The following is a 25580-nucleotide window of genomic DNA, read 5'->3' on the forward strand; positions in this document are numbered from 1 at the left end:
ACAATTAAAATTATGAATCTCAAAGTTTAAAACATGTTATGCGTGTAGCTTGCACAGCGAAGCTTTTTCAATGTACGGAGGGGAAGCAAAAAGTAATTATGATTCTCTCTATCAATTGTTAGAATAAATTTTGGTGCTACTCTAGCACGAAAGATTCAGTACATTCCACTAATAGAAATATTACATGTCAGTAAAAGTTCTTTTTTCTCTGTCAAATTTTTTCTCCCTCCTCTGATGTGTAATGCTCCTATTAGTGGGATGCACTGAATCTTGATACTACAATAATTAAAACATTATTTGAAGAAATTTGATGATGTGTCAAGATCCTATTGGTTGTTTACATTTTTGAAATGGTCCACTCAGAGGAACTTGGTCAAGTAACCTTGTCTCACACCAAATGTGTGAGAGAATCTTAATCACTTTTTGCTTCCCCTCCGTACATTGAAAAAGATTCACTGTGCAAGCTACACGCATAACATATGTTCGCTCTCTCTGTACCTCTCTTTTTAATTCTTCACTATATATGTTAAGAACTTGATAGTTTCAAATTCACCGTATCCTTTTAGTATATATAAAAGGTACTTTATATGTTTTGGTCTGATAGTTTGATATGCAGTGAAGCTTGCTTGTTCTTACTTAATATGAAAGTTTATATATGTCTTAGCGTACTCGTTGATGCTTCTTTAATTTTGTGCTGAAATTAATTAGTTACTGTCACTAGGCACTTGAGCAAATCATGGAGGTTATGTGGGGCCAACGCCGTCAAGTTCGGTTCCTTGGCCGTCATGAGGAGCTAAAGGTTGAATCTTTACCGAAACTTTATAAGGAAAAAGGGGTTAATGTTGAACACGGAGAAGGGACTTAATGAGAAGAAGAGAAAAAAAGGTGAAGAAGAAACAGAAGCTGCCAAGGCACTAATGTGATGTGGATGAGTCGTCAATGTAAGAGAAATAATCAAAATGTGAGTAGAGTAGCAGTGGGGTTAAAAAAATCTAAGAAAGCAAAGAATGATTCCAAGAAGCAGCAACTCGTTGTTTACAGCAAAAACAAGCGAAAAATCTCAATTGACAGATGGTCTGCTGAGAGGTAAATATAATTATTTGTATAAAAATAATTAGCTAGCATATGAAGCACCGATATGGCATTTTCGATACGTTTTCGATGATATAGGATGTCGATTACCATACAATACGTTTCCGATACGTTTCCGATACATGCGTATTCGATACGTTGGAAAAATTTTTAAAGAGTATCGGTGCTTCTTAAGCTAGCACAGTATAGAGTTCAGTTTTCTGCACGTTCCATTAGGTGTTAATTTTTTGTTGTTACCTCGAACATTTGAAGGTATAAGTTGGCAGAGGAGAACATGCATGTTGAAGGTAATGAAGGCAAAAGAAGCTGTGTATGGAAACCCATTTGCTCTTACCTTACCCTATATCCTTTCCAATTTTCTAACCAAATGTCACTTTGGTAAAAATTGTCTATGAATATTGCAGAGGCTTCTTCGGTTCACTTTAAAGTGGGTCGATTTAATGAAATTGATCACTCCAAGCTTTCACCCAATTCCCCAGTTCAACTAAATTTTGCACATATTGTATTGGTCCGATCAACACCCATGTAAATTATGATAGAAATATTTTAACCCTGAATCATGTATATGATTATAAAATACTTAAACAATATGAAATCAAAGTTGAGATTGTGTGTACCTTATTGGATCATCACAAAGTCGAAAGAGAAAAGGGACTACATGCCAGATCTTCCTCTCTATCACCTATTTCGATAAAGGCAGCCTCAGCGATGGGAGCATGATGGCTTATGGAGCTTAACTCCAATATTTATAGGCTAGAGAGGGGACCTAGCTAATAACAAAAGAGTCTGTGTCCACTGGGTCCACCCATCATGGAAAACCAGGGTCACACTAAAGCCTACACTGCTGCCCAACTAGGCCCAATAACAACAGATGCCAGAAGCTCAATTCAATGTGATCACAATGAGCTAGTTACAATAATAATATTGAAATATTCATTAACCCGATTAATTTTAAATACAAAACTAATTAATTAATATTGCCCATAAAATAAAATTCTAACATTCTCCCACTTGGGCTATATTAATTAATTTAATATTATTTTGAAAATCATTTTATTTCGAAAACGACTCTATCGGGTAAATAACTAAAAAATAATTTTACGTGGCCACAATTTTGAAAAACAATATTCCAATTTCAGCATCTCAACACAATTCAATCCAAGATAATCTCCTCATAGGAATATGGCGATCAATATACCGAAAATATCATAGCATATGACCTTCCATACTCACATACAATGAGTATTATATCTTCATGAATCAAGGCCTAGTAGTGTAGTAAGAATTAGTGCCAAAATGTGATCAACAATGTGACACACTAATTCTTATCGGTCCTCAATGTAATTTCTCAACAACATGAAATTACATTAGTGCAATTTCCAAGCAACATGAAATTACACTCTGTAATGCAACTTCTCAACAACATGAAATTGCATTACCACAATTTCTAAACAACATGAAATTGCACTTCTTGATACGATTTCTCAACAATATGAAATCGCATCACCGCAATTTCTAAACAACATGAAATTGCTTTGCTTAAATAAGCCAGTATGTCATAGTACAACATGAGATCTCAAAATTTGTGACATCCAATCACCTTTAAGCTCACATCATGCTTAAAGATATTATTCCATACATATATTTCTTAGTCGACAGGAGAAATAATAATAATGATGATCATCATCAATTACGTAAATTCAAACAAATATCACAAAATAATTATCAGTTTGCATAGAAAAGAAACAAACTAAATATGACTCCCACTAACCAAAGGAATCAAAAAAATCTAAAATATTCAAAAGCAAGCATTGAGTATTACTCCCACTAATTAAGGGAATCAAAAGATTCTAAAGAACTCGTGTTCTATATACAAAAGAAGCTACTCTAAGGTCTTTCTTTTCAAAGCTTTTAGATAAAAGGCTATTGTTTTATTCAATAAATCAACATCTTACTAGCAAATAAAATGTCATTTACATAAAGTACTAAGAAAATATATTTACTCCCACTTACTTTCATGTAGATGAATCAATTAATGAGCATACACTGGCTTCAGAGATCTGTCCCCTTTGGGCAGATAGATCACCTAGACCAATGCACCTCCAATAATTTTATTACAGTTAAGCTTCCAATTAAAACACACAATAACCCCCTTTGGGCAGGAAATTGCATGAAATAACTAGAAGCACTCCTCAATAATTTTTTTGTATGTAAACAATTCAAGCGAAAGCATACAATCCAATAAACAAAATATTACAACATGCAACACAGGTTGAGAGTACAAAATTATACAACAATATCAAATGAGAGCTAATTTCTCAATACATTTTGCACCAAAATATACCCAAAAATAAAATAAAATTCATAATTGATAGAATTTAACACAAGTTAATCTTTATCACCAAAAGTTATACACATAATGTAATAAATTAATCATGAGCAATAACAAAAATAATTAAATATCATAGACTCCCCTTTGGGCAGAGTATATAATATATAATTATTTTTCATCACATGAAGATTTAACAACGGAGAAAATTATATACAATTGTCTAAAATTTATCCCCTTTGGGCAGATAAATTTTATAAATTATATATCTCCTTAATTCCAACATAAATGCATCATATTTAATTTTCAAAAAATTTATCCCCTTTGGACAGATAAATAATTTTCAATTAGATATTCCCATCAATAATATTTATCTTCATGTAATTTATTATTATATATTAAAAATCCCCTTTGGGCAGATAATTAACATATAATAATTATTAAACAACAATAATATCTTATGAACCAAACATGCTCAAACAACATGAAACACTTTTCCAATATGTGTTTCTAAAATAATCCAAAAAAAATTCTCATTCAATATCAAACACAACTTTAAAATTGTGCACCGAGAGCAACTTAAGTAATAATACCACATGTATATTAACATTGAATGTATCGCGTAATATTATAATATTAGAAATATTGGATAGGAATAGATTAAAACTCTATCATTTTCCTATCGTTACAATGTATTCAAATTCTAAGCCAATTTTTGACATTACTGCACATAGGAAACATACATTCTTATAGATCTGTGCACAAATCAAGGCCACAAAGAAGATGAACTTAGCCCCCAAAATTAAGGTTTGATTCTAAATATAAAGTATGATGATATAGTATACCCATAACTTACACTCATAACATCAACATCAATTACATCTTTATCTCAAATTAATTAGATCGGTGGTAGATGAACTCAAAAAAAATCTTTTCCCATAAAAAATAAAAAATATCGTAACAATACTGAAGGCCAGCACAAAAATATCTTTTTAGATATATCAAAATCGTAACAATATTGGAGGCCTATGTAATATAAAGAATCTAAACAACAACAAAATTTAAACAGTAAAAGATGGAAACTGCAACCATGATTTTTAAATATCTTTCAATAACAATATTGAAATTTTCAACTAGGAATCTAGGATTTTCAACCGTAATAATAACTCCTGAACCAAACATGCTCAAACAATATGAAACACTTCTTCAACATGTGTTTCTAAAAATTATAGCATTTGTCAATCAAGAAGAATTCCACTCATTGTCAACTACAATTATTAAAATTGTGTATCCAAATAATATTTTACAGATTTTGAATAAATAAATAAAAACTGTAAAAATATATATATATCTAAATAGTGGGTCATGAGGATGTAAGCCCCATTCTGTTAGACTTTATACATGTTGTAAGTACAGGAAATATATATTTTTTAATCAAACATTTATAGCGAACATGAATAGAACAAGAGCAGTGTATATATACTGGACGTCAATAATTATAATCATTACAAGTGTATCCAACATTGCTCTATGGTTATGGTGGGATATAACCATTATATATACACGTAATACAAAATGCTGTAAAATAATAGAACATGTTTGACTAAAAAAAATTGTCAATAATAGAACATGTTTGACCAAAAAGATAAAAAATAAAATTGTCATCCATTAGCGCATGGTACAATAATAGATATATCTATGAGATATATAACTGAAACGATTTGAATAATAATTATTATATAAATCAGAACTGACTAAAAAACCGGAACTGATATTCTTTGAGTAATATTTCTGTTGGATAACAAATAAACAGTAAATCTGCCCACGATAACAAATATTTTTAATAAAATACGGAACTGGTAAATTTGTAAATCGTGCCCACGATAACAAATACACTTGTAATCGTGAAAATAAATAAATAAAAAACAAAATAAATCGGAACAATATATTCTTAACAAAGCGGAACTGATATATTGTAAACGGTTTGTACGAAACAGCTCGAAAAACAACAGAAAAAAAAAAACTAATGATCTACACGATTCACGTGGCTTGAAATCCAGGTTGAGAAAAGCCTTTACACAAATTTCGAATCAAGTACTCTTGAGTTTATCAAACACAACAATAAACCAACTAGCCACTAGGGAAACTTGCAGTAATAATAAATTGAAGACTTAAACTATTCATGAAATTATGGCTGGACCTTTATGAAGAAGGCATATAACACTGTAACGTGTCCCATTCAAATAATATATGCAGCGTATATTTAAAATACAACGTGGATATGCTACTCAATAATATAATAATAGGAACAATATAAAACCAATTTTATTGTTGAAGCTTATTAATCTTCGCACATTTGAATCCGTTACTGCAAACCCATTTGATTTTACTGGAAGCAAAAGATAAGATATATCTTATTGTTACAATCTTCTTACAATCTTCTTAAAAATCGGAATCGATAAAATCGGAATTGATATATTTATTAGACACCAGTAAGATATATCTTTTTCAAACAAATATGACGATGCGATTCAAGAAGTATATCTACTAAATTGAATCAGTCAACAACAAAAAATATCACGGTAAAAATATATATATCTAACAGAATAGATATATCCTAAATATATATATATATATATATATATATATATATATATATATATATATATATATATATATACCAAATATAATAACAATATCATATGTAACATCCCGAAACGGTACTGTGGACAGAGGGTATATGAACAGTAACAATATAATAACATAACACTTGTATTTCTCAATAACAATATACCAAATATAACATCCCTATACCAACTATAATAACAATATAATAACTCGATATCTATTGTTATATGTCATTGATCAAGATATCTATTGTCATATGTCATTCAAACGGTAAAAAAAAAGAACAGTAGTATTATATCACGATGAAGGTTATCTAGAAGGTATATGAACAGTGATATGTCATTAGAAATATATGAATAGAAATATTTCACGTCTGGTTCAATTCCCTGAGTGTAAAATACCGAAAAAATCGTTTCTTGTTAAAATAATATAATAATCTGTTAATTTATTTATATAACAAGAAGTTTCTGTTGAAATAAAAAACCGTGCCTTGAAAATCGGAATTGGCAAAACAAAAAACGGAAAAGCGGAACAGTAATAGTGATACTATATATACACTAACATACAAGTTAATATCATGGGTTTACAGTAAAACCACTAAACAAAACACTAATGGTTATGTTCCACGGAATATTACTTCAAGTAACTGATATCATGCAACAAATATCACGAAAAAGTATGTAACAGTTATGGCCATGACACAACATTTAATATAATAAGACAAATACCAAATTTTGATACCCTGGATCATCTATTATTTTGGCACTAATAGATGTATATGTTCAAACGGTAAAATATTTAATCATGCCTTTGAAAATCGGAACTGATAAAACAAATAAACATTTCAAGTAAACAGAAATTTGCCTTGAAAATCGTGCCCACGATATATCTATTGATAAACATTTCAAGTAAACAGAAATTGGCCATGAAAATCGGAACTTAAAAAATGGAACATTATATTATAACAAACAAACAAATTTTCACTACAAAACTTCCGTGGACTTCTTCAAAAGTTTTGAATAAAATAAATAAATAAATCAACTTGTCAAAGTAACAGAAAACCAACCACTAACATAATACTGCAGATACACCAGCTACCTTATTATAGGTCTTCCTTCTCCAATTTCTGGATACCGATAGCTTGAACGTAATTTATAGGGAATTCCATATTTCTAAAATTTATTAATCCATTTCATTCTCTTCTACGTTACTTCCGTACGCCATAGACAAATAAAAATAAAGATCTCATAGCTAACAAAGTATACCGCAAGACAAATGGTAAAACGACAATTCACTAAAAATAAAATAAAAAATGTAAAAACGACAGACTAACAAAAAAGTGAAAACAATAATGAGAAGTTTAATCTCACTAACAAGCACATGCAACCATGTTTTATCGCAAAGTATTTTAAATAACCCAACAAAATGAAATATAAAGGGTTAACAACGTAGAAGAAGATGCCATTTAAATGTTAGAATGAAGGTACTGTAGCTATAGCAAACTTAGGTCGGATAGCTAATTGAAGCTAACAAAAACTCAGTAAATATTAACGTAAAGATTTCGACGTGTAGAGCAAAACCCTAAGTTTCTTAATTCAATACAAAAAAAAATTCATGAAATAATGCATAAAAAAAATCCCAAATTCTTTGATTCCATTCAACAACATGGATCCTATAATCATATACATAAGGCTCTGATACCAAATGATAGAAATATTTTAACCCTGAATCATGTATATGATTATAAAATACTTAAACAATATGAAATCAAAGTTGAGATTGTGTGTACCTTATTGGATCATCACAAAGTCGAAAGAGAAAAGGGACTACATGCCAGATCTTCCTCTCTATCACCTATTTCGATAAAGGCAGCCTCAGCGATGGGAGCATGATGGCTTATGGAGCTTAACTCCAATATTTATAGGCTAGAGAGGGGACCTAGCTAATAACAAAAGAGTCTGTGTCCACTGGGTCCACCCATCATGGAAAACCAGGGTCACACTAAAGCCTACACTGCTGCCCAACTAGGCCCAATAACAACAGATGCCAGAAGCTCAATTCAATGTGATCACAATGAGCTAGTTACAATAATAATATTGAAATATCCATTAACCCGATTAATTTTAAATACAAAACTAATTAATTAATATTGCCCATAAAATAAAATTCTAACAAATTAATCCTATCCCAATCCATGTTTGAAACTTTTTAGCGTCTATTTGATTGTGTTCTGGTTTTTTTTGTTCTTAAAACTGTTTTGTAAAATAGTTATGGAAACATTTGTTTTCTATATTTTTAAATTTTTGAAAGTTAAAAACTAAAATAGAAAACAAAAACAACTAAGACATGTTCTCTAAATTTGATTCTAAAAACAAAAAAATAGTTATAATTTTCAAAATATTTTTTTACAAAACAGATCTTACCAAACGAGTTTTTTTGTTCTGAAAACTAAAAAGCTGTTTTTAAAAACAACGAGCCTTAATTTCGTATCTCATCTTTATTCTTGTCTCTTTTTATCAAGACTTGTCCACACTTTTGATTAGTTGTTTTCATTTGTATGGTTGGTGGGTTGTTTTCTGCTGAGGTTTCTTTCCCATTAATAGTTCCTTTTTATTATTAGCTTTTCCGATGTCTTCAATTATCATATTTCTATCTTCTGATATGTTTTATAAAATAGAGCTTTCTATAATCACCCAGCGAAATTAGGACCAAGGGTTTAAGAGGCGAATTTATGTGATTAACCAAAAGAATACTATTTTTTTTTTCTCTCTAATCAAATATATTTTTAAAAACCTAGATTTCAAAGAAATAAAAGAATAGATTCCAAACTAGCACACGTAATGTAATTAAATCAAAACCTTAAGCTCCAAACTAGGATATCAACTTCAAATGTATAAGTCCACAATCACAAATGCATTAACAGTTAAAATATGGACTCTAACCATCTGATAAATGTTCAGTAAGAGCCCCTGGTTTGTTAAGTAATTAGCACAACACGAGCTAAATAAGATGGCCTAAATATCCACCACTACATGTACATGCATGTGGATATGCATCATACAGTATCCAAAACTACCTGCCAATGTTGTCCTGAATCCTAAGAACTCTCAGGGCCGTGCATGTGTGGTTAAGCTGTTCTTCTTAGCATGTCCCTCGGCTGTAGTAAAATAAGGGAAATTCAGCACTAGTCATGTACCTACTGATTCAACTATTTTCCTATCATTCATTTCAATCATATATCATATATGTATAACAAAAAGTTTGAACAGTCACCTTATGTAAATTTTTCAGTACATCAAAGCAACTAATATATGGGAATATTTACACAACAAATATATATTATTTCTCTATCCCCTGTATATATTACCTGTTTTGGATCAACAATAAATTCAACCTCTCATAGCCACCACTATCAACATCATAACATACAAGCCGCAAATTAAAGTTTAAAAGATAATATTTTAGAGATATGGGAAGGCTATGACTTATGATCTAGCTCATTAAAACCAGTACCGTATTTTTACTGTCTATTCTAGTAGGTCTTCACCAAAAGAAAATGATATCTTAGAAGCTATAAGGAATCAGTTGCAGAGGAGCCGCTAACCCATTTATCAACAACCGAATCTGGTGAAAACGGCGAAGGAACCTTGTTCAAGAGTATAACTTCATCTGTCCTAACATCAACTACTTCAGCTTCCCGTGCACCAAGCTCATCACTCTTGATTCCTCTCAAGATCTCCAGCACCTCATCCATGGAGGGTCTCATCTCTCTCTGCTGCTGCAAACACCTAAAAGCCAATTCTGCAACTCCTGTTGTCATCCGCCTTATAGCATAGTCTTTTTCAAATCCAAGATATGGATCAACCAACTCATGCAACTCTTGGCTCTGAATTTTACTGATGGCCATGTTAGCCAAGTTCACATCATTGCGATGCCGGTTGATGTCCACAGGTTGTAATGATGATATAAGCTCAACTAAGACTACTCCGAAGCTATAAACATCACTTTTATCTGTTAGTTGGTAGACTTGATAATACTCAGGGTCAACATAACCAGGAGTTCCTTGTGGAGCAGTTGACACATGCGTGACATCATTTGGGAACAACCGCGAGAGACCAAAATCAGCAACCTTCACGCGAAATTCATCATCTAGGAGAATGTTGTTGGATTTAACATCACGGTGTATGACATCTGATGCGTGCAGGTAGGCTAGTGCCTCAGCTGTTTCAACTGCAATGTTCAATCTTACATGCCACGGGACAAAATTGGATTGTGATCTTTTTCCTTGAAGATGATCAGCCACTGTTCCATTAGATATGAATTCATAAACAAGGAGAAGTTCTCGGCTATGTCTTGAGGTGCATCCAAAGAGTGTCACCAGGTTCTTATGCCGAAGGCGGGCTAGGATTTGAACTTCATTCATGAACTGCTCAACACGTTTAAAGTTGCTTTCATAATGGCGTTTCACGGCAACGACACGTCCATCTTGGAGTTCACCTGATTAAACAATCACAAGATATAGTTTATGAAAAACAGAAACCATGGGAAATTATGTAAGAGATTGGCAGAATACAGAGGAGAATTTTCTTGTTACCTTTGTAAACAGTGCCAAAACCTCCCTCACCAAGTTCATTAGAAGGGTGAAAATTTTTGGTAGCTTCCTCCAATTCTTCATAGGTAAACACCTGGACACCAAAGTAGAAACTCTTTGGTGGCACCGAGCCAGTCTTTGAAGAAGTGTAAGAAGAGACACTTTGAGACGTAACAGTTGTAGAGGTAACAGCGTCTCCGCTTACAGGAGGCACGAAGAAGTCCTTGCCACTTGATTGCTCCACAATTTTTTTCCTTCGTTGCCTCACAAAGTACAGACAGCCAAGAATGCCAACAACAAGGGCTGCAACTCCACCAGCAACGCCTGGCATAATATGCTAGACATTAGTAAAATTTTATTCCCAAATTCACTCTATCAATTAACAAAATGAAAGTTACCTATTCCAATAGCTACTTTGCTGCTACTGCTTTTACCTGCAACATTCCAAAAATATAAAAAAAAGGAAGATGTCAGAACAAGGAATGAGATAAGGATAGAAAAGAGATGAAGAAAAAGGTAGTTAGCAAGTCTCAGTTCCAGATATGAACAGGAAACTAATGCGCCTCATTTTCTTCCTTAACCGAATGGGTGAACTTGTCACTTTAACATAACTGCAAATTTAAGTCACTGAAGAAAGTGATAACTGATAACCAATATGAATCTCCTTAAAATGTACAAAATAAAAGTGGACCATTTAACAGGTCATCATCAGCTGCCAACTGGCAAAATACAAATGGAAGCTGGGAAGGTGGTTCGGGTTAAAATGAAAGCATCATTAGCATACAATAAGGTAGATGCAAGTCTATGGACCACAACAACCTCTTAACTTTTAGTCATAAACAAATAATCCTTAAAACCATTAGTTTTACATCATCACCAGAAAATTCCACAAGACACCATAATTAACCAAAAAAAAAAGGAATACCTGGAGGTGGACACAACCTGTTGCCACAAATACAAATAGTAGTATTGTAATCAGAATCAAACCCACACTGCTGGCCACCAGAGCCAAGACACTCAAAGCACTCAGTGTCATAAGGATTACTATAGTTAACACTAAAGCCCTTCATCAAAACCTCCGCAAGCAAAGAGCGGTTTTCTACAAGCCTATCAACCTGCTCTTCACGAATTGCCACCCCAACACGAACATCGCATTCAACAACACCAAGAACCGGGTCCAAAGGAAAAGGACCAACCAATGAATAAGAATCATTCTTATACCCATTACTCTCACAGTGAAACAAGTTAACTGGAGTTTTGGTAAATCCAGAAGTGGGTTTGCACCCATAAAACAAGCTAAGGTTCTGGTTCCCTGAACCATAGCTGAAGCTGATGTCATCAAAAGTTGAGTTAAGGTACTCATGTGTGCATGTCTCGTTCCAAAGGTCTAATCGTGCTAAAATGAGGTTGCGAGTCACTGAGTTTATTTGAAGGACTCGGTAACTCACCGACGAGATGTTCAACTCGGGAACACCATTGTGGCAGCTTAAGAGGAACTGTGGTGGCCCACAGAAAGAGGGGCGGTCACCGCCGGTGAAAGGGTAGGAAAGGTTTTTGACGTTGCCACAGTTGAAGGTGGTGTTGTGGCAACTAGAAAGTGATGCATGGAGGGGCAACGACGTCGTATGGTGGAGAGAGAAGGTGAAGATGGTGATGATGATGATGGTAAGGGAAGAGAGGGTCAACATAGTTTGTAGTTCATTCGTTTGGGTTTGTCTAGGTGGCGACCATAAAAGAGTTGTTGGCTTTCGTGCGAACTATGATTCTATGCATGTTTGAACGAACTGAACATAAAAGAAGAGGAAAAAAGAAAAACATGAAGATGAATTTTGTTGACTTGGACTTTGAAGACATGAGAAGAAGGAAAAAAATAATATAAATTGAAAGTTTTGAGTTTGGGCAGCCAAATGCGTTTTTTCTTATTAGTTTGTGGGAAATATTTTGTTGGGGATGGTCATGAGGTATATGTATATAAAATTGAGGGGATAATATTTTATGGTCAAAATAAAATACTCGTGAGGTTGAATGGATGTTGTTCAAATAATCTAGAACTATGGCTGCGAGTTACAATCTATGGAACACATGGTTTGAACGTTTTGGTGGGTTCAGAAGTAAGTGTGTCTGATTCTTTTACTAGAAAAGGCTGGGGGAAGTGGCAGAACATATTGAATAGCAATTGTTTATGTGTGGTAAGGAACTTGTTTCCCTACATTTATTTTGAATCCAAGTTCTAATAATAGAGAAAATGATATTGGGAGAATAAAATGTCGACATTTAAATATATATGTCATCAATTGTCAAGTTTAACTTTGTGGTCACTTAAATGATTTAGGGAAGGAGCTTCATGCAATTATTTTCTCCAGAAACTTAAGAGATATTAAAGGAAAGAGAAGAGAGCACACAGACAGAGGAAGAAAAACAAAGAGAGCACACACTTTATGACTATGATGCCTAAAGTGATGTTTGGAGGGGCATTAATCCTATACCCAATTTTTTTTTTTGTACAGATTAAGACTTGCAACTAAAATTTATTGACTTAAAAAATTTCATAGTAAAGCTTCATAAATATTATCTCATGTTTATGTCTGAAATTGTTTTGCTCAGTTGAACTCCTTTTTGCTGACTGTATGAAAAATATTTAGCTTTGAAATTCTCTAACTCCATGACCAACTAGGAGGTGACATCTTGTCGCATTTTGTAATTTCGGGTTGGAACCTAAAAAGTGATGACTCCCCTGCCTTACAGTAAAGGTTACCTACTCTACTTCTTCAAGGTACTTTAATATAGTAAATTTCGCACTAGCAAGCGGAAATACAGATCCAATGTCAGGAAGGAGGAATTATTTGTAGATATTTGATAAAGAACTGCCAAATTCTGAAAATTGGTTTCTGTTTAGTAGTGGGGTATAGGGCCTAAATGTAACTACAGGTAGATAATTTCCCTAGATTTGGATTTAAAATGATAAAGAAAATTTTTTAAGCAGAGTATTGATGAGTTTTCTAGATGGAAACATATTACTGCACACACGAAAGATATAATAGAGTTACTGGACCCCATAAAAAGGGAGGAATAAATCTAATTGCAGTCAAAGAAGGCAACCCATATTTTAAAGGGAAAAGGAAATATCATTTTAAATGAGATAGGTTATATTTTGTGTAAATCTGAAAAGTTCTTTTTTTTTTTCTCTTTTCCCAGTCACATCGCTGACGTGTAAAGTAAAAAAAAAAAAAAATTAGATTTACACAAAATATCATCAGTCATACTTTATGTAAGTCATTAAAGGACACAACTCATATCTTTTTAAATAACAGACACTTGACCGTTGACCCTATTTTAAAAGGAAGATCAACATGTGGAGTCTGAACAACTACTTAAAGCTACTTATTTCTACCAACATCTACCGTTCTATCTGCAACATTTTCCACAGAAGTCGACTACCAGAAAACTGAGGCTTCTTTGTCTCTACAGGTAGGCAATTCATGGCAAGGAAATGATCCATGAAAACTGAAGATGTTAATAAATCTAGGTTGCTATATAGACCAAAGCAGCAATGGATTCCTAAAACTCTTAACAGGAACAAAACCAGAATACACTACAGGTACTCACCTGATCTGCATGAAGATGGAAAAGATCCATCCCTGCAATAGCAAGCGAATTCCCCTGAGCTAGGGCTATAACCACAGTTCCCCCCAGAGTTTTGGCATTCATCACACAAAGAATTGTTTGCATTCCACTCCACGCCAAAACCGTTATCAAGAGCAACCTTCAGATTTTCCACTGTTGAATTTGTCTCTATCACTTTAGCTTCTGACTCCAAAATTGGAACAATGACTCTAGATTTACATGCTCCCATTATTTCACTTAATGAGACAGAAGTGTCAGCATTTTCAAGGATGCTCTCCATCACAAAATAGTTAAACATTTGAGTTCCATTGATGCTGCAATTAAACTGAGGGGAAAAGCTCTGTGGTACAGAAAATGGAGGGGAAGGACAACCATAGTAGAGGCTCAAGTTCCTAGAATCCGAACCAATATCGAAGAAAGTGCATCCTATAGTTGTGTTCCTGAGGTTAGAGGGACAAGTATTATTCCAATAGTCAGTTCTTACAACTTTGAGTCTATAACTAGAGTCACTGACTTCAAGAACTCTGTAACTCTCTGACATAATGGTAACCCTTGCTACTTCCCCCGTGCATTCTAGCTTAAACGCTGGGTGGCCACAGTATTGGGGTCTACTAGATCCCCAGAAAGGATAGCTCAGGTTTTGGAGATTTGCACAATCAAATGAAGAACTGCATTTTAGATACTGCGCATCATCAGCACAAAACGATGTTGGGATTTGATTTAGGATGATGGTTATGATTAAGAATGAGAAAAAGATGCCTAGGTGAAGAAGTTGCATCTTCAGAAAAAAATAGCTTGGTGGGGAGACAGAATATTTGATACTGAAATAAATAAATGGAAGAGGGAAATGCCAAATGCCACTGGCTTCTTATTGGTGTTCTTGGTGAGTTTTCAAGTGCACCAGTACTTTTGATGCAAATTAAATGAAGATTTTAGGTGACCTATTAATCATTCAACAGTGCACCAAATATCTCATATTTTATGTTGGAATTAGTATTACCTAATCCTGATAAACATTAAAGAAATTCAAGGGTTGTTCCTCGGAGTCAAACAGTTCAGGCTGCTGGTGACCAAACTTCATGCCTAACCATTCATTCAAGCTTACTCATGACTCATGAACACATCAAAAGTTAAGAGAGGCGTGACACGTTTTAACCAATAATAAAACTAATTAAAATATTTGAGACCCAGTTTCCGTTCTACGTATTGTGCCAAAAATCAGGCTGCATATATAATCCAATTCAAAGACTGAATAAACTTTGGACCCATTAAAGATGTGAAAACATCAGGATGAGAGGATGAGGCGTGTGCATGACTTCAGCATGAGAATGAACCAAACCAAATGGTTTGGTCAAAACTATATATGAAATGGTCAACAGAAGAACTTGTCCGGAGGCTGAATTCTTCAGCGCATCCCAAAAAAGTCAAACGTTATCAGGAATTTCGTTCTGTTGCAAGCAAGCAATTGCTGACCCGGTCTTCTTCAGGCGCAAAGATGTTGGGGGGAAAGAATCATTAACAGTTAATAGGCAGGGTTGAGGCATGTTAACCCTATCGACATGCATGTGATTAACTACAAACTCCTAAACAATCCATCAAGACAATTCAGAGATCAGATATTCGACCTTCTTCTCTTGCCTTGTTAGCAAAACAGGTGTTGTTATAATTATATATAATACGGCTTCTAATTCAATCACAAAGAAGCCATGTTTAGTAGAGTTTACTACCAATAAAAAAAACAAGGACTCAGAGAAATCAACAACCATGAGTGCATATATTATATATACCTGAGTCTCTACACGAATTTGTTCCATCCTTGCAAAAACACTTGAATAATCCTCCATCATAACCACACTCCCCTTGAGAACGCGAGCATGTGCTGCACTCATTATTATTATCGATCCATTGCAACGCGAAACCTGCATTTAATACGTCCTGATTTGTATTGAGGTTTGTAGATAGAGCTTGCACCTGTTCTTTAAACATGGGAACAGTAGTGCTGCTGCAAACTCCCAAGTACGCAAACTGTGGAGCGTAGTAGAGAAAATCGTTATTGCAGGTTCGAACCATATACGAATTTGTTGGAACAACATTACCGCAATCATATAACAGCGACACGTTAACAACCCCATCAGCATATTTAAACAAAGAGGGATCAAAGGTACTGTTGTTCTTGTAGTCATCTGAACAAGATGGATCACTAGTCGAAAAAACGTCCCTGGCGAGTGTGAGATTCCGTGTGGTCGAGTCCAAAGCAACAATCCTGTATGTGACAGAACTGATGTTGATCTTGGGGACATTGTTGTCGCATGTGAGCTCAAAGTGAGGATCACCACAATACTGTGGTCTCTCTCCTCCCCAGAAAGGGTACCCGAGGTTGAGGTTTGCAGGGATAGTGTTTCCGCAGCTAAAAGTTTTAGTACTGCAATCTGAATAGTACTGGCTATCACCATCCGCATGAAGTGATGTTGGAATATTGAGTGATATGATGAAAGTGAGAAAGAATATGAAAATGGAAGATGGGTGAAGAAGAGGTTTCATTCTTGCACCGTAAGAAAGAAGAAAAAAGAAACAAGTGTAGGAGAAGTGATGAGAAGAACAGGGTGGGTACAAGGTGGAACCGAGAGGACTAAGGAAGATAAATACTAAATATGAATAAATTGCGCGTAGATGATTATATTGGGAATTGAGTTATAATCAAATACTAGTTTCACTTTCAAAGCATGCAAATTTTCCACAGTTTCGTGTTTCCTAGGAAAACCTGAGAGAAACGGCAATATAGCATTGATTAAATGAGCTTAGCTTAGTCGTATATATAATGTTTAATACACATCAGCTAGCTAGTATTCTAGATTTTCAATTTGTCTAATTTCAACGTTCCAAAATTATGCTTCCAGAAGAATGGTCCATTGTTGACCACCTTTAGTCTCTTAATAAACTTCATTATCTTTCTTTACATTTTTAAATCTTAATGCAAATTCTATAGCAGACACCAATATTTATATATTTTAAATCACTTAAAGTTTTGGTGCTTTATATTTTATGTATCAACAAAATATTTTGTTTGATGCCTAATTAAAAGACAAGTTGGAGAAGCTAGAGTAGAAAGGGTCAATGTGCTAGCGGCTTAATGAAATAAAAAAATCTAATTCCTAAACTTTTTTTGTTCACTCTTATTCTATACCTTTTTTTAAGGGAAAAACAAATAAAAAAAGGAGTTCTCTCTTTCTTTCTTCTTTATAAAATAAATATGTAGAATGGAAATATTAAAAAAAAAAAAATGTAAAAATAACATTGATCAAATAGGAATTGTGAGGATGGCCATTCGGCGAGTATGAAAAGAAAATCTTCCGCTTGCATACACGTGGAATAAAAAAATAATTAACAATTGCACCCACACAATGCGTGCTGAGCAGCGATGACACTTTATTTGACCATCCCCGGATATTCCCATGATCCGCACAGGGAAAGAGACCAATACTCGTATGAAACTAATCCCAGATCGAATGCTATGATAATTATCCAACTTTGATTGCAAAAATACTCTATAGAATTAGAACCTGTCCTATCTTGGAAGTTCATTCATTTTTGGAATTCATATTGTCATTTGAGCCGACTCTTACGATTATTTTTCAATTCTATAGACTAAAGTCTAAATCTAAAACTCCAGCTAAATAATATAAAAAATATTCAAATAATGATTTAAATTCATAATATGAAAGAAGGCTAGTTTTTCCCGACAAAGGTGATCACAGTTGGCTAAGGGTTTGGTCCATACCCCTCAAGGGCGTGGGTTCAAACCCCGCTGGCCGATGTGAGGACTTTGTTGGTGGGTGATATGTAATTCCTTCCAGAAATCCTCAAAGATGTTGGGGGGTCTTCCCTGACCCTAGTGGGATACCGGTGTCTAACCCCACTTAAACTTTCTTCTTGTACAAAAAAATAAAATAAAAGAAGGCTAGTTTACATTCAAGCCTAGATAACGACTTTCTAATGCATATATCTATTCCAAAAATGACCAAAAAAAAAAATAAGAAGATAAAAATCTGAATCCATAGTTAGCATAGCTTTTTACCAAAAAGTTGAAGCTACTTGGATGTAAAAGGATGATGTTTGAAAGAGAATTTTAACTTTAATTAGTTATTTAAAAAAGAAAAGACTAAGCCTAACTATTTAGGCTTTTTTCATACAATTTGAGACTTCGCAAGTATCATAATTAGTCAACATGACTTTCAGTCACAAATGACATGAATTTTCAATTTCATCATCATAAATTAATGAAACTTCCAAATTTTGAGGAAATATGTCATAGTGGTAGATAATTTATTTCTGAAGTCTGGGAGAAAAATGAGGCTTTACATTAGAATTACTGAATGCCTTCATCAGTCACAACTGTTCAATGTTGCGTCGGCAAGTGTGAAAAACAATTATTTTCTATTCCATCTCTTTCGTCCCTATTTTGCCTCAACTTTCATTTCATTTTCTCTAAAATTTCTAAACATAGCCTTTTATTCTACTCTTCACACTAAAGGCCTCCAGATGTCGTGTGGAACAAGAAACCAAAATATCTTTAGTTTCAAAGCTACCAAGGGCCAAATGAAAGGAATAACATTAATGTATACTTTGAATTAGCCACGCAACAAAGAACCGTAGTTGGGAGGGGTTCGGATTACAGTCAAACTCAACCACTGGAACACGTGGTTTTGTCAGTCAAAAAGAAGAAGCAGAGACATAAGGAAGAATTAGGAGGACCAAGTAAATTAAAATGTAAACACACCACCAAAAAAAAAATAAAAAAATTAAAATTAAAATGGAAGCAAATTAAATGAAATGTTCACTTTAGATGAGCACAAAACTTGGTCCTCATAAACTCAAACTGTCCCATACAGAAAATGCAGTTGGCAATGATCTTAGAAATACCTGAATGTGGAGGTACTTTGGCACCTGGTAAGTAATTAGAACAAGATTGATCTTTGCAGTAGTAGCAGATTGGTTGCTTTGAAACCATGTCATAACCACAAACTCCACCTGATTTTTTACATTTTTCACATTCTTCAATACCTGCTATCCATCTCACTAGAAATCCATCCTTGATTGCCCCTTGTATTTTGATGAAATCCTTAATATCAATCGAAAACACACAAACTGGAACAACCACACTTTGTTTGCAAAATACAGGAGGACCTAGAGACCCGAACTGAGTATAAGCACCTTCATCAAGAGAGACACAAGGAAGAAATCCAGTGGGGGAGCGGAAAGCACTTGAAGCAGCACAACCATAGAAGAGGGTAATGTTCTGGTAGTCTGACCCATAAACAAAGAGCTCAGTGTCAAGGGTGGTGTTGACAAGTTTTGATGGGCAAAAGTTTTGCAAGTAGTCCACTCTGGTAATTTTCAAAGTATGTTCATCCGGGTTGGCCTCCAAAACCTGGTACTTGACATCTTTGATGGTTATGTAGCTTATGTTTTTAAGACAGGTCAGTTGCAACAGAGGGTGGCCACACTCCTTTGGACGGTTGTCTCCCCAGAAGGGAAAACCAATGTTTGTTATATCCCCACAAGTTAACAGATTAGCACAGCCTCTATAATAATCGTAGGAGCTTAAAAAAGGAGGTATCTGAATCAGTATCAAGAGGATTATCTGAATAAGCAGGTAAGCCATTCAGAGAGCGCAAAGAAAATGTCTGCAACAATGTTAACCTTGGGAAACGCTTGAAAGAGAGAAACACAGTATGTGACTCAAATCTAGTACAAAATTTGTAATGTAGAAAATCCATTCAAAGAAAGTGACAGTAATAGTGACTTGTAGAAAATTTTGGATTGTTAAATTGACTTATGCAGCGTATACAAATCATAATAACTTCAATTAGTTTTCTTCGATACTTCAGTTTTTTATTATGACATGCCCTTATGAGTCTGCTTGCTCACTTGAAACGAAATTTGTCCAGGTCAACCAATTAAGTCCTAAGTTATTTGTTCTGTTACTCTTGCCCAATTTCCCTCGTTAGGACCTAAATTTCCTAGTTACTCCTGCAAAAGAAAAATAATCTAGCTTTGGTCTATAGTCTGAGTGCGTGTTTGAATTAACTTATTTTAAACAATATAATTTTTTCATAACTTCTTTTTTATAGAAAAAAAAAAAAACAATTGTTTTCTTAAGAAATAAGCTAAAAGAAACCTGCTTTGATGGATTAAATGTTCTCCTGAATGAATACCAAAAAAAAAAAAAAACGAAAATAAGCTAAAAATGGTTGACACTGCATATTTTTACATTTTAGTGTTTAAATTAATATATTTAATTTAAAAAAAAAATTATGATGAAATGTTCAAAAGAAATATTTTAGTTGCAAATCTTTTTCAAGTATAAAAACCGAAATATAATATTGTATTTTATCCCATTTTCATCCCAAAATAATGATAATTCATTGAATTATCAATAAAAGGTTTGTGGGCTCCTGCCCTTCAAACTAACAAAATAAAAAATAAAAAATAAGAAGAGATAACAAAGAAAAAAGATTATTATTATTATTATGACAAATTTTAGTTGTCTCCACTCTCCCGTATAAATTAATCATGGTCAGGATTTCTTCAAGCTATTTAAAAGTCCTTTCATCCATCTCAAGATTTCTTACTCAGTAAATAGGGATGGCTTGATCACACCAAGATTTACTCCCAAATCATTGCCATTGTGCTCCAACCATTAATACCATGGCACCTGTAACATAAGACGAACGTATGATGATCAATCAAGCGAATAGAATAGCTCTCTCAATTAAAAATATAGATCACTTACCTACCTTACTTAAGGGGTACACTTTCTCTTTCCAAGCAGGCATGTTTTGAATACAGTAGAAACAAATTTGACATTGTCTTGCAGTTCCTGCTATTCAAAAATTAATCACTAACGACAAAAAAGAGAGAGAGAGCTTTCACAAGAATAGAGCAAACAAATAATGCTTGAAGGGCAACAATACTACAGGAAATACTAGGAACATAAAAGAAATAACAAAACAGGTAATAATAATTTATTATTTAACATGTCAAATCCAAAATTATTGGGAAATCCATACTATTAAAATTAGTATATAATACAAGAGGTATACATGAACATAGTCATTAAAATCAATCACCTCTCATTTCAACAAGATTTAAGCGTAAAGATTAAAGAACTACAAAACAACCAATACACCGTGAAGCAAAACTTTTGGCAATTTAAGTTATAGAACAAGTAAAAACTTCAGATTCTCTCAATGATGTAAGTCAAACCTCCTGCAACGTTTACTTAAAGGGATTTTGCATAAACAACATGAAATTAATATTCTACATATGCAATGTTTCATCGTGTACACGATATTCAATTGTTTTCCCACGCATGTCAGCCTCAAGGTGACACTTAAAGATATTAGCATCAAATGTCAACGAAGTCTTTTTTTCCCTTTTTCTTTTGCCAAGATGATAATTGCTTGTCATCCTTTAAGGATGAATTAGTGGATAGAAGTCAAATGGTTGAGACTTGAGATTCCACTTTGCCAATGGGACAGAACCCATATCATGCTTTCTTAAGTTTCTGTCCCAGTCACTCTACAAAGAGTGATGATTATGGTCCTGATAAGGACAAGGAGCATTAGTGTACTTACAACAAATATGGAATGTCAAACGGTCCATATTGGTTGCATTGCACCTTGAATGTCCTGTCATCTATGAACATTTCACCAACCAGATAATGACTGTCCTCTGCTTCTGCCCATGCCAAACCTGCAAGTCAATGCTGGAAATGCTAGAAAGCCCCAGCATTGGAGTTAGCATTCCTCAGACATCTGAGACTGAAGGCTTAAACTACTCATGTGGTCTATCAGATTATCCATTATCAAAAGAATGTCAGGCATTTTGCTGTGTGACTTATCTTGTGCCTCAAATCTATGGACTTTGCTTTTGATTTCAATCCAACTACAACCAGGATTCGGTTTTAGACCTTTGTCTTTCATTAATTTTCGCACTCGTGCTACCTGATTCCACCAACCTACACTTGCATACAGATTCGCCAGCTGTTGAAGTGTTGCAGAGCACCCTGGTTCCAACAATAACCTACTCTCTGCAGCCTGGATGCCAATCCAAACACTTCCATGAAGCCTAGAGGAAGAGAGTAGTGAACCCCATATTACAGCGTTAGGATGAACAGGTATATTTTGGATGAAATCACGAGCCTCCAGAAGCAAACCAGCCCGACCAAGAAGATCTACAATGCAAGAATAATGGTCTAGTCCTGGCTGCACACCATGCTCAACCATGGAATTGAAGTAAACTTGACCTTCTTTGACAAGACCTCCATGCCGACATGAGGACAAGACACTAAGGTAAGTAACAGCATCGGGATTAACACTTTGCCTTATCATCTCTTCAAAGAGATTAATTGCCTCTCGTGCAAGCCCATGCTGCGCAAACCCAGAAATCATGGAGTTCCATGTTACAACATCCCTGCCCACCATATTTTCAAATATGTACAGGGCATCATCAATTACCCCGCATTTGGAATACATAGCAATGAGAGCATTATCAATGTGGAGGTATGAATGAAATCCCATTTGAATTATTTGACAATGAGCACCTCTCCCATGCCCAAGTGCTCCACTGCCCATACAAGCACTCAGAAGACTTGTGTATGTAAAATTATTTGGTTTCAATGTTGAACCCCTCATCTGATGGAAGAGCTCCAAACATATATCAACACGCCACTCTTGCGCAAACCCAGCAATAATTGCCGTCCATGAAACTACATTTCTCTCACGCATTTCACCAAACACTCGGTACGCATCACCCAACAAGGCACACCTACTGTACAAGCTAATCAAAGAACTTCCAACATAAACATTGGCAGTGAACCCAGTTGTTATTGCTAAGCAGTGATATTGAATACCTCCCCAAAGGTCTCGGTTGGACCCACATGAACTCACAACATGAGACAAGAAGCACACATCAACTCCCAACCCTTGTTCCATCTGAAGAACAGAGGACTGAATAGTAATTTCAGTTGTAGTCCTCAAAGTAGCTGAATTGCCACCAAGAGGGTTGGTTGCATTGTTTTCCAAAATGTCCTCAATGAGCCTAAGATGACTTCGACGATTCTCAATATCAGTACCACTTTTTTTGGGGGATACAAGGTTAAGGACTCTTAGTGCATTAGTTAACCCTTTGTTTGCTCTTCTGGGTACCAATTTGTGGGAAGAGAAAGGCCTAAAGATTTGGTTTTTAAGACAAGAAGTTGGGTTCCTTATGAGGAGTGCATTCATTGCTTGAATCCTTGGAGGGAACAGTGCTGTGAGCATTCTAATGGGATCCAAACCTCATGCCAGTGAAACATGAAAGAGACACATATTGAGAAAAACATAGTAACAGACATTAAATTCAGAAAATTATTGCCATTCATTAACCTTACAAATTTCTTGTTGGAGGACTGAATATATGCGCAGCCAGACAGGACTAACATCGTGTTTTCATGGGCCATTTCAGACTTTCAAAGAATTTTAAATAAAAAAAAGTTTGAATTGAACCAATCGGATTTTCTTCATTTCCCAAATGTTTTTTAATTTTAAAAAAGAGAAAAAGTGTGTATTTCTAAAAGGATTGTATTTTCTTATGCAATAGGAGATAAAATATCTCATGTCACACTTGCAAACTTATGTAGGTCTCACTGTACAGGGAAAGAAAAAAAAAATTGAAATGGGCTCCACACCTTTTTGAGTGTGTAAGAAAAATTTGTTATCTCTTATCAATGAGGTTAATATTTCCCATTTCTAAAAGACACAAATTTATATTCTTTTAAGAGCGAGACAAAGAAAAAGAGTTATGGGTTCCACTGAAAAAAATAAAAACAAAAATAAATAAATAAAGATATAGATTTCACTTCTTTGTATTTAACTCTCTTAAAAAAAATTAAATTTATGTAATGAACACTTTTCCCTTTTAAAGAATTATGAACTTTTTAGTTGGTAGGCGAATAGTTTTTTTTTTTACGCAAACTTTATAACAAAATTAGGTGTCCCAAGTGTGAAATTTGATTTGCAAATTAGTTTATATTTTATTTTTTTCAACTACAATTTATTTTCCATTTTAAAGAAATTATTTTATTTATCGTTTTGGAAAAATAATTACTTTAAAAATATTTAATAAATAAAATGATAGAGCATTAACTGAAATTAAGAAAAAAATTAAAAAGACGTACAATGGCCATAAAAAGAAAGGTAAAGAGAAATGACTCAGATTTTTATTTTTTTAAGAATAAAAATTTTGTTGGGGTTAGAGAACACTAATAAGATCCGACCATGATGTTCTCATATCAGCAAGCGAAATTCAAATTCACACTCTTATGTATGAATTTAATCCTTAACCAACTACACCCACCTTGTTGACAATAGAACATTAATTTACTATCATACAAAGAAAAGAGACAAGAAATCAATAACATGGCAATGCCCACTAAGAGTGAAATTGGTTACAAGGATTGTGCAATGCCCACTATTAATTTGTCCAAGATGCCATTGTGATGATGCAATTGCTAAACATATACCTGCGATTAGAGACTGTGTTTTGGTGAAGAATCTATGCTTAAATTAGTCTGAGGATTGAGGGTTGATTATGTTTTGAATATGCAACCGTGTGGCCAAACTCGTTAAAAGTGTAGATCAGTATAATAAGGATGAAAATCTGATGGCAAATTCTAGGTCCCTAGAATCCAATAGCTCAATTGTTGAATCATGTGGTTTATGGATTCCCCTTAAACCAGGTTGTTATAAACTAAATTCTGATGCATCAGTTTTGTTATAAACTTGAGAGTGTGGTAATTAGAAATTCAGAAGGGAATATTTTAACTGACGCATCATTCCATAAATTACAGGAGAAAGTTGATGTCATCTTGACTAAGTGCTTAATAGCTATGTATCAGAATCTCCCATTAACTAAGGATTTATGTTGCTTTAATTTGTTGGCTGAAACCAATCTTCAACGTTAATACCAAACCTATATCACTATGATGTGAAACATTGTACCCTTTCAAAAAAAGAAGAAGAAAGAAGAAGTTAGTACTATATTGGTGTTAACTCTTAGGCAAATACATAATTCTCATGTTAAGAGTTGGAAGTAGGATAGCTCGTTTTTTAGCTTCTATGTCTCTCACTTTCTTGATATTAAGTCATTAAGACTGGGCAAGTGATGAAAGATTTGAACAGTTTATTAAACATGAAGGGACTAATGCACAATATACAATTTTAAAGAAACCGGACATGACTCCTAGACTTTTTAGTTTTATCCAAAACTAGTGGC

At 34.2% G+C, this 25580-nt stretch overlaps 2 protein-coding genes across 4 annotated transcripts; both read right to left on the reverse strand.

The window, feature by feature from the left end:
* Window positions 1–9451: 9451 nt before the first annotated feature.
* On the reverse strand, window positions 9452–20446 carry LOC133285164 (LEAF RUST 10 DISEASE-RESISTANCE LOCUS RECEPTOR-LIKE PROTEIN KINASE-like 1.4). 2 transcript variants are annotated; one of them, XM_061482349.1, is made up of 4 exons: window positions 19185–20446; window positions 11039–11074; window positions 10644–10964; window positions 9452–10546 (listed from the first exon to the last, which is right to left on the reverse strand). In XM_061482349.1, exons 1-4 carry the CDS (start codon window positions 19924–19926, stop codon window positions 9621–9623), a joined length of 2025 nt encoding a protein of 674 aa, XP_061338333.1. In that variant the 5' UTR covers window positions 19927–20446; the 3' UTR covers window positions 9452–9620. The 2 variants fall into 2 exon arrangements, with proteins under 2 accessions (XP_061338333.1, XP_061338334.1); XM_061482350.1 differs by lacking the exon at window positions 19185–20446 and adding an exon at window positions 16052–16438.
* A 229-nt stretch (window positions 20447–20675) lies between these two features.
* Window positions 20676–23679, reverse strand: LOC133285192 (pentatricopeptide repeat-containing protein At2g37320-like). Of its 2 annotated transcripts, none has more exons than XM_061482381.1 (3): window positions 21902–23679; window positions 21062–21147; window positions 20676–20979 (listed from the first exon to the last, which is right to left on the reverse strand). In XM_061482381.1, the coding sequence occupies exon 1, from the start codon at window positions 23585–23587 to the stop codon at window positions 22064–22066; it is 1524 nt and encodes a 507-aa protein (XP_061338365.1). In that variant the 5' UTR covers window positions 23588–23679; the 3' UTR covers window positions 20676–20979; window positions 21062–21147; window positions 21902–22063. The 2 variants fall into 2 exon arrangements, with proteins under 2 accessions (XP_061338365.1, XP_061338366.1); XM_061482382.1 differs by having other exon boundaries at window positions 21058–21147.
* Between the last annotated feature and the right edge of the window lie 1901 nt (window positions 23680–25580).

This window comes from Gastrolobium bilobum, unplaced genomic scaffold, assembly GCF_033153095.1.
Source record: "Gastrolobium bilobum isolate Gb01-03AN ecotype WA unplaced genomic scaffold, APGP_CSIRO_Gbil_v1 utg7917, whole genome shotgun sequence".
Taxonomy (NCBI): Eukaryota; Viridiplantae; Streptophyta; class Magnoliopsida; order Fabales; family Fabaceae; genus Gastrolobium; species Gastrolobium bilobum.

Excerpts from the sequence above, each read along its gene's own strand:
- LOC133285192 (XM_061482381.1), bottom strand. The coding sequence starts at position 23,587 with ATGCTCACAGCACTGTTCCCTCCAAGGATTCAAGCAATGAATGCACTC.
- LOC133285164 (XM_061482349.1), bottom strand. The coding sequence starts at position 19,926 with ATGGCTTACCTGCTTATTCAGATAATCCTCTTGATACTGATTCAGATA. Across the intron at positions 10,965-11,038 it reads CAAAGTAGCTATTGGAATAG|GCGTTGCTGGTGGAGTTGCA; the intron begins GTAACTTTCATT and ends ATATTATGCCAG. Across the intron at positions 10,547-10,643 it reads TTTTGGCACTGTTTACAAAG|GTGAACTCCAAGATGGACGT; the intron begins GTAACAAGAAAA and ends TTGTTTAATCAG.